At 51.4% G+C, this 16,052-nt stretch overlaps 1 protein-coding gene and 1 pseudogene across 1 annotated transcript; both read left to right on the plus strand.

Annotated features, from left to right (window-relative positions):
* Positions 1 to 1,624: 1,624 nt before the first annotated feature.
* LOC125702503 (E3 ubiquitin-protein ligase LRSAM1-like) lies at positions 1,625 to 12,577 on the plus strand (annotated as a pseudogene).
* Positions 12,578 to 14,646: 2,069 nt separating this feature from the next.
* On the plus strand, positions 14,647 to 15,997 carry LOC125702579 (E3 ubiquitin-protein ligase RNF186-like). Its single transcript, XM_048966042.1, has 2 exons — positions 14,647 to 15,351; positions 15,487 to 15,997. Exon 1 carries the CDS (start codon positions 14,664 to 14,666, stop codon positions 15,222 to 15,224), a length of 561 nt encoding a protein of 186 aa, XP_048821999.1. The 5' UTR covers positions 14,647 to 14,663; the 3' UTR covers positions 15,225 to 15,351; positions 15,487 to 15,997.
* The last annotated feature ends 55 nt before the right edge of the window (positions 15,998 to 16,052 follow it).

The following is a 16,052-nucleotide window of genomic DNA, read 5'->3' on the forward strand; positions in this document are numbered from 1 at the left end:
AGTGAGATGCAAGACCCTCTCCTGTCTTTCCTGTTGTTACAGGTCATGGCCTTCAGGATGTCAATTGGCAGGAAGTTTTCTAGAACAATAATCATAGGAAAACAAGTTGGAAAAGGAAGTGATGAAGAGACTCACAGATGTTTAGAGGACTTTTTCTGTATAGGAAGGTTCCTCTTTGGAGGAAGTAAGGCCTCCTACTTATTGCCGTGGAAACTACAATAGATACAAAGAGCCCAATAACAATGCTTGATAGAGCAAATTCTCAGCTACCAAACCTGTTTCTCAACACAGTCACCGATATCAGCTTTGCATTTTCACCAGCTCATAACAATCTGCACCAGGGGTGACCCGCTGTCACTGTCACCACTGATGAAACGCAACGCTCACAGCCCCACTGTGCTCACATCCACTGCTGTGTCTCCAGAAACATTCAACAAGGGTCAGTGAATATCAGCGGGTGCCATTTTTTCATTTTCCTTCTGCAGTGTGCAGGAGGTTTGATTGGGCAGGACCAGCACGGTGGGCAGTTCCCGGAACATTGACTGCCCAGGCAGCTTTTCCTACACGTGGGTCCCAACATTTGAATGTCTCAGCACCCACTGCTCTTGGCGTAGCTGTTCACAGTCCACTGTACTGTTTGATTTTCCCAGAGGCTGAGCATGAGAGGGAATGCGGGGCGCTACTGGGCTATGAGAAGCGGTGGCAGACCATGATTATTATGGAGGAATAATTGTATGCACCAGTACAGGCTGGGGGATGAGCTGCTGGAGAGGAGCTCTGCAGAGAGGGACCTGGGCGTCCTGGTGGACGACAGGTCGGCCATGAGCCAGCAGTGCGCCCTTGTGGCCAAGAGGGCCAATGGCATCCTGGGGTGCATTAAAAAGAGCGTGTCCAGCAGATCGAGGGAGGTGATCCTCCCCCTAGCTCTGCCCTGGTGAGGCCTCATCTGGAGCACTGAGCCCAGTTCTGGGCTCCCCAGTACAAAACAGACAGGGACTTCTTGGAAAGAGTCCAGCAGAGGGCCACAAAGATGGTGAGGGGCCTGGAGCATCTCTGCTATGAGGAAAGGCTGAGTGAACTGGGTCTGTTCAGCCTTGAGAAAAGAAGACTGAGAGGGGACCTGATCCAGGTCTGTAAATATCTAAGTTGTGGGGGGCAGAGTGGAGAGGCCAGACTCTCTTCTGCAGTGTGTGGAGACAGGACAAGGGGAAACAGCCAGGAACTGCAGCATAGGAAGTTCTGCACAAATGGGCACAAGACCTTCTTTAGGTGAGGTGACAGTGGTGGTCTGCAAGCTACCACCAAGGTCTGCAAGCCACCACCAAAGTCTGAGCTGAACACAACCTTAATTTTGGATTTAACTCCTAGCGTTGAGTGTTTGTATTGGCTTGAAGCAGAAGTTCCCTGTGTTTCTGTTGTATGAGTTGATGCCTTGAGGTGTTGGCTTTGTGACTGAAAGGAATTGCAAGGAGTTGGGAAGCTATCATAAAGAAAACAGCAACTTCTGCCTCACAATTTTTGGTTTCCTAGGGACAGAACGTTTCCATCCTCTAGTAAAGCCTCCTGGCTAGTCAAAGCCTTTTGGCTTTCTCTCTTGTAGTTGTGGGGATTAATGTGCCTTGCTTTGCATTGCCAGAATTTGTTCTTATTTGAGAAGGAGCGGAGCCAACTCTGCTGATTCCTGGCATTCATCTTTCTTCTCAGGAAAAAAAAATGCAGGAGAAGCTTGAATTTGAGCAGTACTTGAACATGGGGCAAAGAGAACATGCACTGCTTGTTCAGCAGATCAACAATCAGAAGGATGAGATACTGCAGACAGTAAGAGAGATGGGTCTCTTCTGGGCAGGAGCTCTAATCCCTGCTCATTTGCTGAGCTAGGGCTGTGTCTGCTGCCACAGACAGAGAGGTGTTTTGAGTGTCCACGTGAGCAGAAACTTTCCCTCTAGAGACAGCAGCTCATTTCACTGCCCTCAGTGTTTTGCTTCTGCTTTCTCCCTTGGAGTCATTAGGGATGCTGTAACAGTCATTTGATAGGTGGCTGTTTTGATTGTACAAATTGGAGCCGTTTTTTTTTTCATTTTTTTACATCTTTCCCGTACATAATTGCTTGACTTCACAGATTCTCAACATCTCCTTGGAAGCACCTTGGAGTTCCTTTGTGTTTAGGCTGCCCCATCTGATGAAGGATGAAGGATCTGATCTCCTTCTCATAACATCTCCCCAGAGCTGCCTGGGGCACTACAACCAAACCCTCCATGATCTGGCCCAGTACAAGATACTACGTTTCTTAAACTGACCGTGTTCTCCTTTGGTTCTTTTACCTTGGCCTAGGATCAGATGAGGTTGGAGGATGGCCTGACAAAGCACCAGCGGCATTTGGAGGAGGAGCGCCTGAAACTGCTGCAGCAGCTGAAGCAAGCAGAGCAAGGCATTGCCAGCCGTATCCAGAAGCTGACAGAGGACAATCAGAGGTGAGGCAGTCACAGGACATCCTGCAGTGAGCTCTGTCCACTGGGGGCTCGTGTCGTGCTCTGAGTTGTTCATTTTGGCCTCTCTGAGTTTTAACAGAGCTGGTCAGTCCTGATACTTAAGTGAAGTGGAGTGCATGTTGCTTCTGTGGTCCCTGTTCAGCATGCAGCCTTTGGACAGAGCTCCCCAAAAGGCCTGCAGGCTTGGTTACAGAGCTAAACTGTCCCTGCAAGCCTGTGCTGTACAGACAGAGGCAGTGGAATTGCACAGACTCCTGTGCTGCCCTGGCTGTGGACATGGTTGCTTCTTCCCTTCTCGTGTGTGTTAGCTACACTGAGTTTGTCTGCACTCAAGTATGTGCTCATAGATTTGCAAATAAAGATACCACTTTCCCAGCTGCCACTTCTAGCAGAACAGGATCAGTGTCTGGATGGAGTGTTAGCTGCTGAACTGCCAAAATCCCACTTAAATGAAGTGGAATTTGGCACCTCAGAAGAATATTTCACACATCTGTGCTTTTGAAGTTTTGTGGTGCCGTGTAAAATTTGAATTCCTCATGGAAGTTACATATTTGAACAGCAGTGCTTAGTGTTCCTCTTTAGTGCTCCTTCTGGAAGGTGCATATTTTGGTGATTGCACTTACTTTTCATCTCAGAGTAGTCCTAGCTAAGGAGTTTGGGAACAAAACCCTGTATTCTACTATCAAGGGCCAAGAGAAATCTGTTGGAAAGCAAAGCACTTACAGAAGTGGTCCAGTAATGTGTATGGGAGGAATACACCAAACTCAGTGCTGCCATTCAGCCAACACTTTGATCTGGCTTTGCCCCTAAAATTGGTTTTCTGCAACTCTCCTCTACTTTTATATTGCCCCCTGCTTCCATGAGGTGTTTGTGCTGTGACAGAGTAAACTGACCTGGCTGAAAAATATTATCTTTGTATGGCAGATAGTTTTTAATTCAAACCATTTCCCAGAAGGTTAAGTGGTGGTGTGTGTAATTGTGCTGGGACAAGGACAGGGAGGTGGGAGGGAGATGAGGCTCCTGCTTATAGTGGCAATGCTCGCTGCAGTCAGCTTTAAAGTGCTCCTCAAGCCTCAAGGGAAGGAAGCCTGTTTCCCAGATCCTTGTTAGGTCTTCTGGGATGAACTTTCCATTGTAAGAAGCAGCTGTTCCCATGGTTTTGAGGAAAATTTTATTTTTTAATAGTCTTAGATACCCTTTCCAAGAAATCACTGCAACTTTTGAGTCTCTGATGAGCATGTGGCTTTCTTGTACAGGTTGCTTGCTGAATCTGCCCAGCCTTGGGTTCTGAGCTGAGTGAGCAGGAGAGGAGTGAGGTAGTGCTTCTTTGAATGAGTGGCTGAATTATTCTTATTTGCTTGCTAGAATAAGGATGGAACAGCTGATGGCAATCACACAGGAGGAGACAGAGCATCTGCGCAGGAGGGAAGTGGCCTGTAAGTCCAAATAACTGGGATAGTAGGTTACTGGAAAGACCTGGTTCCTTTGGAGATGCCCTGAAAGGTGATTGCTGTGTGGGAGATGCTCTGCTACACACGTTCTTGCTGTTTGTTGCCTCATGCATAGAGCAGACTCGAAGTGGGTAGCACTGTACACATACCATGGCTGATCAGTGCTCCCACCCGCAACTCACTGCTGATTCTCAGGTGTGAGTTGTGCCCCTGATGTAGCTGGAGCGTATTGCATAAGCAGTCTGAAACTGATGGTAAGGCATCCTGTGTGCACAAAGTACTTCCTACTTTAGAGGTACCAAGCAGATGTTGACTGATCAGGTTTGTGAGGCAGGAACCATATTAGGAGGTAAGCAACAGTGCCACAAGGGAACCATTTCTGCTCATTGTGAGCATGAATGGAGCTGCTGGAGTTACAATGGAAATGATCTGTGTGTTGTCACCCCAGGAGTGGATGGTTCACAGCAGTACAGACAGGCCTGTAGCCTGTCTAAGGCACTGATTTTGCTTCTCCAAATACTGAAGAGGTGCAAGCATAGTAGGATTTGTTTGTGTGATTTTCCAATAAATACCCACAATTCTTGCAGCTGAATGCATCTCCTCATAAATGAATGAGATGGGAATAATGAGAACAGGTTGAAATGAGAGAAAAGGCACTATTAATTGCAAGTTATTCTAGCAGCAGTGGCAGATCAGTGTCTCTTCCAGAGAGGAGCTCCTGATACAAACTGACAGCACTTCTGTCTCCTAGCTGCCATGCAACAAATGCTGGCTGAGAGCTACAAGAACAAGCTCATCCAAATGACCTATGAATCTCAGCGGCAAGACCTTGTCAGCCAGGCCTGCTCCAGGTATGCTGGGAGATCTCTGGGGCTGGAGATGCTGCTGTTGTAAAGTTCCTTGCTTGCCAGCACTCTCTGGTGTGATTCCCATGTAAAGAGCCAGGAATTTCTGCAGCTGCTGGATGGCAGCAGAACAGCTCTGTGTGAACCAGGTGACAGTGCAAAGTAAAGCAGCGTGGTTAAATGAACCACCTTCTAACCACGAGAACATGAGATGTTAATCCTGCTTTGCACCTGTCACATTTTTATACCATTTATTCTACCTTATACATCCTGCTAAGTATGGAGGGTGAAGTTAGACTGATCTTTTTGTTATTTGGTTAGTCAGTGTCAAAGTGTAGCGCAGTGCCTCCTAGGACTGTCTAGAGGATTACGTTTCTTTTTCCATGGTATTAAAAAAGCTCCTAATGGAGCAGATAATAATTATGGTGCAGAACTTTTCCTAGTGGAAGCTATAGCCTTTCATTTGTTGCTCTCTTGTGGAATTTTCATAGTTCTGCTGGACAAATTACAGAGCAGGCTGAGGTTCTTCATGGTTGTTTACAGCCACATTCTGTTTCTTAGAAGCAAGGCTCTGTTCTCAGATGTGGTCCTTCTTGCAGGGTCTTTGGGGAAGTGAAGCAAGCTGAGAAATTAGGAGGAAAAAATGGAACTTGGGGACTTTATTGCCCACAGAGCTATGAGACCTTGTGACATGCAAGCTGGGATGTGTCACTCCAGGAGCCAGTGTGAAAATTTCCATCTCTGAGCAGTGAAATTGAGCAGTGATGAGCCAGGTGGAATCGAGCAGTGTTACAACAGAACAGTTGAAAACTTCACATTTTGTAATATGTGAAGGAGGCACAGAATATTAAAAATCCTCTGGACTGTAAGGATTATGTGGGCACAGTTTGTGTACGTGTAGCACACTGCTATAAATGAAGAAAATTCTAGCTCTATTTATTTACAAGGATGTGAGAAATCTGGAGGTGTCTGACAGACAGAATTAACATTGTGCACCCGTGCTCTGCCCAACAGAGGGCAGTGGGTAGACACAGTCCTGCCTGCAAGTGCAGGCAATACCTGACCCTGCTGTCTGGACCTTCATCAGCACAGCTTTTCCAGTGCAGAACACTGATGTGCAAATTCATCACCTGGGCAGCTTGCTGGGGCAACCACGGCCCCTATTTGGATTTGCAGTAACTCCTTGACAAATATATTTTCTTGCAGCCTAGCTGAGATGGATCAGAAGTTCCAGCAAATCCTGGCTTGGCAACAGATGGATCAGAACAAAGCTGTTAGTCAGATCTTGCAGCAGGTAGGCAAGAGAGCAAATTGCATGCAGGGAGAGACTGAAGAAAGGCAGTAGGATGCAAAAGCAGAGTTGAGAGTGACAGGTATGGGAGCAATGGTTGCAGGGTCGGGCTGTTTGCAAGAATTGTTTTATAGAACACTATTGGTTTAACTTGGAGACTGGTGTTCTAACAAGCTAGCTTTGCTATCTGAGAGAAAAATGTGTTTATACTTTAACTAGACAGCAACTTCTCATGAAGGACAGCAGCACAGACCATGGGAAGCAAAAGTGGTGTGATGATTAATACAGAGGATTTTAAGATTTGAGAGAGTTTTGACAAGTCCTGTCTTTTTGGCAGGCTTCTTGGGTGACTTTGGACAAGCTGTCTGGATGCCTTTGGGATGCATTTTCTGAGCATCTTCTGCTTTTGAATACCTCATTTTGAGACCTCCTCAGCTCATTTTTCAGACGTGCTGGGAAGTCATGCCTTGTTGCACAGACCTGGCAGCCTGGGTACTCAGTGCTGCTGAAAGTGGGAGGTGGGGTTCATATACAGCACTCAACGTGTGTGTATGTAGAGCATGACTGTAACTTCTGTCATTCTGTAAGGAGGGTTTTACCCTCTGGTCAGAGATCTTTACCTTCTGGTGAGATCTATGCCATATTGTAATGTGAGCACTGTTCATGCAGAGTTAGCATTGTTCATTTGTACTTGAGCCACTGCAAGGCAGCAGGGTTTCTTTAGGTCGTTCACATCTGCATGAACAACCTGCACTGAGCAGAATGTTGTCTGTCCCTTAGAGTGAGATGCAGAAAGCTGCCTTTGAAGCTCTCCAAGTGAAGAAGGATCTTATGCACAGACAGATCAGGAACCAGGTGAGTCAGCAGTAGAGGAAAGAGCAACCAGTTCCTCATCATTTGCTGAGACCCTTATGAGGAAGATCAAAGTGCTGTGAGCAAAGAGCAGGAAGGAAATGGAGAGCTCTTGTACTGTTACAGACAAAGCTTTGTGTAGTGTGAGATAAACTAGTCTCCCAGTACCATAGGAGAGAGTATAGAGACAGATTTTACATTTGTGGAGTTAGTAGGATTGCCATTGCTTTGGTCATCTCAAAACTGCTCTGGATGAGATGCTGGAAAGTGGTCAGTAGCAGACCTGCATTGGCTCTGTAGGGGTGGTCTGCAATTGCAATTACCATTTTCCTTCAGGTTTCCTTGGTAGGGCTGTTGTTTCCACGAGTCCACTGCATCTCCATCTAGCACACTGTAACTGCGCCTTGAGCCATAAGTTCACCTTTTCTTTCCCATTCTCAGCCTGCCTTTCTGAGCAACATTCTGCAAAAGGTGAAACAAAATAGTCAGGGGAAGAGCAAAAGCTGCTGGGGAGGTAGCAGTGATTGATGTGTGGAGGTGGGTAGCTGCTTTCTGATACAGCGTTCCAGTTGCTTCCCTCTCTTGATCTGACACTAGGAGAAAAGTCTCAGGTCTGGAGTTGGTAGATAAGCTCAAAGGCTTTGATATATTCAGTCACTTGGTGACCAATCTTTGCACTGTGCTTAAAACCTATGGATTTTGCACAGACAATCCAGAAGATGAATCTAACCGCCTTCCATTGCCTGAGATCAGTAAGAGCCCGGCACTTTGCTTGCTCTTGCTTTGTAAACAAAGGGAGTTTGTTTCTTGATACCATAGGCTGGGCCTTTTGCTACTGAAACCCATCCCACCAGCATCCTGTAGGGCAGGGGCTGTAGGTGCAGCCTGCACAAAGCCTCAGTGTCAGCAGGAATTTGGTGGTAGGTGGCACACAGGAAGCAGAATGGCCTGGGATGAACAGATTGCTGGGCTGGCAGGGGAGCTGGGCTCTCTTCTTGGCTTGGGATCTTGGGCAGCTCATTTCACCTCTCTGTGTCTCAGTTACCCTGACTGAGAGAGCATGTATCGTGATGGGAATTGCTGAAGCAGCTGGGATCCATGACAGAGCTCCCAGTCCATCTGCAGTTTGAACACTGGTGCTAAGAGGATTTTGATAACAGCTGCTTTCCAGAGTGGCTGCAGGGTTTGGCTGAATGAACTGATTGCGCTGTGCTTCTGGTCTCACACAGAAGGTGTTCAGTGCAGAGAGTGGGAGGCAGTTCTTCAGGCATGAGACAAAGAGCAGCCGCAGAGCACGCGTCAAGGTAGGGCTCCAACGTTCCCAAGCTTATGGGCAGCTCTGCAGTGTTGTCCTTCCAAGGCCAGTAGTTAGACCTCATTTTGAAAGAGTGTAAATTAAAATCATTTCAAATGTCAGTAAAAAAATGTTTCATCTTCTGTTTAGATTAAATTAATAGAAACAGAGTTATTGCAGCTGACACAGCTGGAGTTAAAGAGGCAAGAACTGGACACAGAGACACTGCAGGTATGTAGGGCCCTGGGACTGCCCCACCACACTCTCTCTGCTCTGGGATTGCAAAAGCTTCACTTGCTTCTTTGGCTTCTTGCAGTTTCCTGGTGGTTTTGTGCTTAATCAGAAGGTACTTAACCCCAGGACACCAAAAAAACCTCTTTGTCATGGTGATATGGAAACGCTGCTGCTGCTTTTAAACTTCCTGATGAATGGCAGGAAAGAGACAAGTAACCTGGCCTCCTTAGAAGTGGGCAGCTGTAGGCTTGCTGTGTGTGGAAGGATTTTTCAATCCAGTTGTTGGCTGTCCCAGAAATCCCTGCTGAGCATCCCATGTCTTCTCACATGTTGTGTTTGGTTTTAAATACCCAGCAACAGTGGCTGCCAGCTCTTCTCCTTCATTTCTAGCCCATGACTCCTAGGCTCTTCCACCCCACCATCCCACCATTCAATGGGTTGACTTCATCAGCAGTCATAACTGAGAAATCTCACATTTGGCTTAAGCAGCTTGGCTTTAAATTGTTGATACACCTTTGCATCAGTTTTTGCCTTGTGTGCACAGTTTCCCAGTTTAGGTCACCTCTTTATTCAGCCCAAGAAAGTGAGGATGTAATCCAGTCCCTATCTGTGTGGCTGTTGGGGCACAATGTGTTTGCGGCTACACTTCTGCACACTAGGAGAGCAAACTGGAGACAGCTTCATCTGCCTGCATCCCCTCTGCTGTTTGATGGTCTGCAGCCCAAAATTTCCTGCTGCCATTGAGCCCTTATTGCTCAGGCAGTGCCCACAAAGTGCTTTGGCAGAAATATTCCTGCAGTCATGTTTGTGCAGCAGATTGTTGCTCCTCCTATAAGATATGGGTGCTTTAGTCTTGAGCTTGGAGAATCACAGGAAAGCAGGAAGAATAACAAAAAAGCCCTGAGAAAGGGAGGTGTTTGCACCAGTTATTTTTTGCAAGGTTGGTTTGGAAGAGACCAGTGCTGATAGGATATCCTCAGCTGCTGTTGGTTGCTCCTTCGCATGTCTGCAGGCTCCTAGATGTAGTTTCAGGTGATCCTCCGTTAAGGAGGACCACAAACACTTCTGATGCCACTGAATGAACTTTTAGTGCAGTGATGAAGAGCTGCTGCAGGCGGGCACAGCCTAGGGCTGCTCGGTGTGTGCTGAGGATTGGCACCACTGGTGAATGGTCAGTGCAGGACCAAAAGAAATAGGCGTGCCATGCCAAAGGGAGGATTGAGGCCATCTGCTCAGCTGTGCTGTGGGGCCCATGCAGCATAGGAATTTAACATTTGCTATGACAATTCTGGGTATATGGTGAGTGCTTTGCTGGAAATCGGGGCAGGGGTTTCCTGCAGATCTGAGAAATGGATGCCAGAGTCCTTCTGTTGCAGAGGGTGATCATGGAGCAACGCCAAGCACTTGGTTACCTGCTGCAGTAGCTGCTCAAAGAAAGAAGCAAAGGGAAGAGGAATTGCAACAAATACTGGTAATGAAGGCCCATAATTCTGGGCTGTAGATGAGCACAAAGCACAAGCCTTTGTAAGCACGAAGGCTGTCTGCAGGGAGAGCATCCATGGGTCAGCACAGGGATAAAGAAGAGCAGGGAGGGGCTCTGAGTGGTGGTGTCCAGACTCAGACTTCAGAAAGTGCTGATGTAAGCTCTTGGGGCATGGTTACCTCCGGTCCCTGGTGCAGTGTGAGGCCCTGCTATCTGAAATGTCCCCTGCTTCCCCCATCTGGGGATGATCTTTCCCATTTCTGGGGAAATCACAGGAAAGAATCAGCATGATCCTACTGGGTGTCTGCATGTGGCCTTGTAATTCTGAAGACCTCTAGACTGTCCTGAGCTTCAAAAGGCTGGGCTTTAGTACATAGGGCACAGTGAGCAGAGGGATGCAGAGGGTGTGGGATGTGGGGATCGAAGTGGGACCAGCCTGGCAGTTCTCTGAGCCAGCCCTACACAGCCAGGCTGTTGATTTCCCCTTACACACACAATTCAGGCTGCTCTAAATAGCACTTACTGCATTATCTCGGGCAGTTGAGTGAATGAGTTTGTTTTTTAGTTGGAAATGGAAGCAAAGAGTGAAACCAAACAGGAGAACTACTGGCTGATCCAGTACCAGCGCCTGCTGAACCAGAAGTCACTCTCCCTGAAACTCCAGGTTGCTGCTGCATTTACTGCTTCCACTGTAGTGTGCACACTAACAAAATGCTCTGCTTGACATGTGCAGAGGAAGGAACACTTTGTTCCAGCCAAACCTCTGAACAGCTCCGCTTGGCTGCCTGGTGCTTTACAGTACTGAGCCAGGGACTTTGTGCTGTGAAAACAGGTGCAGGGCAGCCCCAGAGAGATTGCTCTGAGCTCCAGCCCTGCTGTGTGTCAGCTCAGGTTGGCAGAGCAGGTGCTGCTGCAGACATCAGCTGCCAAAATTGCTGTGTTTCATTCTTCCAAAACCAAGGTGTTCTGAATTTCGCTCATAAAGTATTTGCAGCCGGAGCTCCTTTGGCTGTTGGGCTTTTTAGTGTCTTCATGGAAGCAAAATGCTTCTAGAATGGCCTTGTTCCTGAGAGCAGGACTATGTGCATTGCCTGTCCTTGCTGCCATGCATGGTCAGGCAGCTGTGTGCCCCACACCTTTTCTCCAGAGCGAAGTCTGAGAGCTCGCCTTGTGTTTTGCAGGAGGAGGGCTTGGAGAAGCAGCTGGTGAACCTTTTAATCGAGCTGTCAGCTGGACAGTATGTGCCTGTCTTTGCACACCATCGAATTTCCTTGGAAGTGCTCAGCACCATGACTGCCAGTGACCTGGAAAAGGTACGAGGCAGCAGACAAGCAGTACAGGGCAACGCTGCTCTGTGTCTGACCCTGTCGAGCCGTGCTCGTGATTATGTCCACTGCAGATCTTGCTGGACAGAGTGTTGGTGCTCCTGGTGTGCCACATCTGTGCAGGGGGAGGTGCTGATGCTACTCTGTGCCTTGTCCAAGCAGGTGACAGATTTTCCAAAGCACCTGCAGAATGAACTGTAGCTCAGCTCTGCCTTTCAGTCCCTCAGATGTGCTTTGTAGCTCAACAGGGGCACGTGCGAATTCCTTTATTCCAGCTTTGATGCCTGGTGGAGATTCTCCCCTTGACGTGAACAGGTCTTGCCAGCCTGGCCAAAGAGTTTGTGTTGTTCTCTTGGAGGTGTCTCCTTTCTCAGCCCCCTCTATGCTTTCTCATCTGAGTGCTGACAACCCTCCTTTTGCACTGCAGATGGGCATTGCAGAGACTGGCCTGCAGCGTGCCATCCTCAGACGGGTGCAGGAGATCCTGGCTGTGGCAAAGACAATCCCAGGTACCAGCAGTTCTTTTCTGCCTGCTCCTTGACGTGTCGTGTGGTAGCAGTGGGTACCTGAGCCTTGAGTGGGGAGATCTGCAGGGCCAGATGCCTGCCTATGGGGAGTAGAGCTGATTGAGGTTTGTATGCCTGTGGGAGAGGCAGGGTGTGCTGTATTGTCACCACTGACTCTCAGAGCACTGAGCTCCCGTGGGCATGCAGCTGCTCCTGACTGGGTGGGAGATGGAAGCTCTCCTTCAACTCAGACCTCTGCTTGTGCTTGCAGAGCTGCTGAGGATGGTGGACACCGAGGTCCCTGCAGCCACACAACCCTGTGCCCCTGACGAGGAGGCCCCGAGTTCTGTGGTCCCCACTGCTCCCCTGCTGCAGTGGGATGAGAAGTCAGAGTGCATTGTCTGCATGGAGCAGGAGGTGAGAGCCCAGCATGTGTGCTGCCAGAGCAGGGGTGAGTGAGGGCCAGCTGGGATGTGGCACTGGGCAGTGCTCTTCCTCAGGTCTGTTTCACTGTGCATGCTTTGCACAGTGCAGGGGCTCAGGGTGCTGGCACTGTCTACCACTCTGAAAGCTGTAGGTGTTGCCCATCATCTCCAGCTTCCTCCTGTATTTTGTCTAAATGTGGTGGTGCTGAGATTATGGTATAACAGCACTGTTCATGTCTTCTCTCTCTTTCCACAGGCCCACATGATTTTCCTGCCTTGTGGCCATGTGTGCTGCTGCCAGACCTGCTGCAAACGGCTACAGAGCTGTCCCCTGTGCCGCGGGGACATCACATAGCACGTCTGCATCTTCTACAGCAGCTAGGCAGGCTGGAGGCAGGCATGGCTGCCCAGCACTGCCCTCATCAGTCCATCCCAGGGCAGGGCTCCTCCATCAGTGTTAAATACGCTCTCACAGCATGACCCGCGCTGCCCTCTCCCTGCACACGGCTCTTGCTGGCTGCAGGCTGCACCCAGGGCTCTCAGCAGCCCTCCACCTTCCTGGTGGCTTTCCAGCCTTTGGCTTGGGTTCTTCGTCTGCATCCACCATCCAGCTTGTTTGCCCAGCCTGGGAGCACTGGGTGATGGCATTGGGTGTACTGGTGCTCCTCCTCTCTGGCTATATGTTTGCCATTGGAATTGCCTGTTGCTCAGCAGTGACGCAGTTAGAGCCATTGCTTCTGAAGCCACTGGGACCCTGCAGCTGCTCTATTATGGCCATGCCACTTGCCATTCTTCTGCTGTGGTGAATTCTCCTCCAGGAGAGGCATCCTGCCTTGTTAACGTTCTGGGAGGCTGAGAGTGCCTTGCTCGTGTGTTGTTGCCATAGGCAAGACTTGTGCTCTTGCAATCAGTGGCAGCATGGCTGGGGGGCTGCTGGGGGGGCAGAGCGAGGTGCTTCCCATCCTTCACTGTCAATCCCACTGAAGAGCAGCATCTGCAGCAGCCTCACAACCAGTGCTCGAGGGACAGTTGAGACGTGCTGTGTGGGGGAAATGTTCCTGCCACAGAGTTCCAGCTCTTCCTTGTGTACGTGTGTTGGCATCTGGGTTGTTCCCCATTGTCATTAATAAGTAACGATCCCGGTGGGGCTTTTAGTCTCTTGACCTCAAGTATAAAACACAGAGATAAGTCTGGTCCTGCTGCAGCCCTTTCCCCCAGGAGAAACTATTAAATACAGCTGGTTTCGGCTGGTTGTTCGATCCCTTTTTATTGCCCCTTGTCTCGCTGTCGCAGTAACACCTCCTCCTGGCCCAGATCAAGACACGGAATTATTTGAGGGTTTGGATGCAGCACTGATGACTTTCAGAAAGCTGGAGACCTCAGGGACCTCTGCTGCCGTCGTGTTCTGTTTACTGTGCCATGGCAGAGCATCCATGCGGCACCGCAGCCCGGAACTGGGGGCTGGCACGGGGCCGGGCGCTGCCAGCGGTGTGAGAGCCCTGAGGGCTCACTGCGTCTGGGGCAGCCCCAAGGCTGCGCCTCTGTTTGCACGGAGCTGCGACCGCAGGGAACGGGCAAGTCCCTTCCGGAGCCTTTGAGACGCAGCGCAGAGGGGCTGAGCCTGGCGTCCCCCTCGCCTGGCAGGGCGTGGAGGTGCTCGGCATCTCGTGGGGATGGGGAACAGTGAGGTGCCGGCTGGCGGGGCGGCAGGAAGGCTGGCAGCTCACAGCGCTGCTCTCGTGTTACCAGGGCCCCGCAGGGAGGAGTGCATCACAGCTGCTCTCACTGAGTTGCCAGCGGCTGCCGGCTGACTCCGGTGCTCCCAAGGTGGTGGTAATGAGTGACGAGCCCTCGGGCAAGGTCCGCTGCCTGCCCATAACGCACTGTGCCAGGAAAGCCCGGGGCAGAAGGAGCGGGCAGGGTCGGGCTGCCTCTCATCCCCAGGGCCAGCCCTGCTCGGCTGCACAGGGGGACGCAGCGGCAGCCGGGGCAGCAGCTGGAGCTGCGACCGACCCAGGTTAAGGGCGATGTGATGCTGAGCGCTGACAGCTGGGCACGCAGGGCTCGGTGTGAGCTCGTTGTAAAACAAAATAACAAGACCAACGCGTTGTGCTTAGGGAATACTTCGAATATCGGGGCTCACTGCCCCCGATGTAAAGGAAAAGAAGGAAAAAGCGTTTTGTTTCATGGACCGTGGGCAGATAACTTATCACGTGGTCATGCACTGGGGTTGGTCATCCATCCATTACGCACCTCTGGTGGGAAGGCTGGCTCTGTCTCCTGCTTGCAGGGCCACTGGGGCACCCGGAGCTCCACGGCAGCCCCGGGCAGAGGAGGAGGAGCCGGGCCGGCGCCGCCGGGCACCCCGGGGCCGGGCTGAAGTTCAGTCTCCACCTTCCAGGGCACGGCCACCAGCCGCCTCCATCCTTCAAAAGCACGAGAGCGGCGTGGCGCTGCCCGGGAGCGGCATGGCGGCGGGGCCGGAGACCGGCGGGGAGTGCGGGATCTGCTATGAGGCGTACCGGGGCGTCCGGGCGCCCCAACAGCTGCCCTGCAACCACTCCCTCTGCCAGAACTGCCTACGCAAGCTGGTGTGCCGCGCCGCCACCGCTGCCTTCATCAGCTGCCCCTTCTGCAGGATGGTGACGCTGGTGCCCGAGATGGCCCCAGGAGGCCGTGGGTTGACGCCGATCCCGGGGACCCCGCACCGCCCCCAGCTCACAGCCGGGGAGGAGGAGGAAGACGATGAAGGCAGCGGTGCCCGTCGGGCCCCGAGGCACTCCATGGCCATGGAGGTGGCCTGCGCAGCCCACGCTCCCATCTTTACGGTGAGCAGCATGGTGGCCCCCTGCAGCCTCCGCCGTGGCCCCGATGCGCCGGGAGCCTTCGTGCTGGGGCTGCCGGGAAGGGGGCTGCTGCTGGACTCACAGCCGCCCCTCACCTCCGTGGAGAATCTGCGCCTCGGCTTCGCCGCCGGCATCCTCATCCTTATCATCGCCACCTTCTTCCTGCTCGTCTTCCTCAAGTAGCACGGAAGGCTCAGGGCCGGCACTGCGGACCCCACCATCCGCTGTTGGAGCCCGGCTCGCCTCCAGGCAGCAGCACGGACCCACAGCTGGGTCAGGAATTCGGGCTCAGCCATCGGATCGCAGTGAGGTGGGGACAGGACAGGGGCTCTGCTTCCTACAGGATCAGCCCCGTGCTGTGGGAGCTGCAGCGCACTCAGCCGTGGCCTTGCGGCACCGACATGGACCCCAGGGCATCAGACTACTAAAAATTAACTGCTTTCAGTGCTTTCCTTCACCCCCTGGGACCCGGCTGTGCTCACACTGCATTTACAACTTTCCTGGAGCCTCCAGCCATCCCGGCAGCAGGAGTCACAACGCCCTGCAGCATTCCTTGGGCTGCATCCACACCTGGCATCCAGGAGAAGGGCAGCAGGGGCTGCGGCTGTGCCCAGCCTGCAGGGTGCTGAGGGCAATGCACAGCGATCTGCAGCACCTTGGTGCACTTCAGGGGTCAGAGATGGGCATCGCCTGTCCCAGCCAGCCCTGAGGGCCACACGGGATGGGATGGGAAAGGTCTGTGCTGTTTTGCCATTGGTGAAATGTTGTCAAAAAGCAACTTCCTGTGCTTTCTCCCTGTGGTGCTTAGAGCAGAGCCAAGGCCCCTGTAGAGGGACACAGGGATGTGGCAGCTGGGGAAGGGCAGTGGGGAAAGGATGAGATATTAAAGATGCACACTGGTCCAGAGCCGTCTCCAGTCATTTTTCCCTTTGCAGCCATGGGGTTCAGAAGCATAAGGCACCATCCTTCTCCGAGCAGCCAGCACAGGGTAAGAATCCTCACCTTCCCCCA

This window comes from Lagopus muta, chromosome 19, assembly GCF_023343835.1.
Source record: "Lagopus muta isolate bLagMut1 chromosome 19, bLagMut1 primary, whole genome shotgun sequence".
Lineage (NCBI taxonomy): Eukaryota > Metazoa > Chordata > Aves > Galliformes > Phasianidae > Lagopus > Lagopus muta.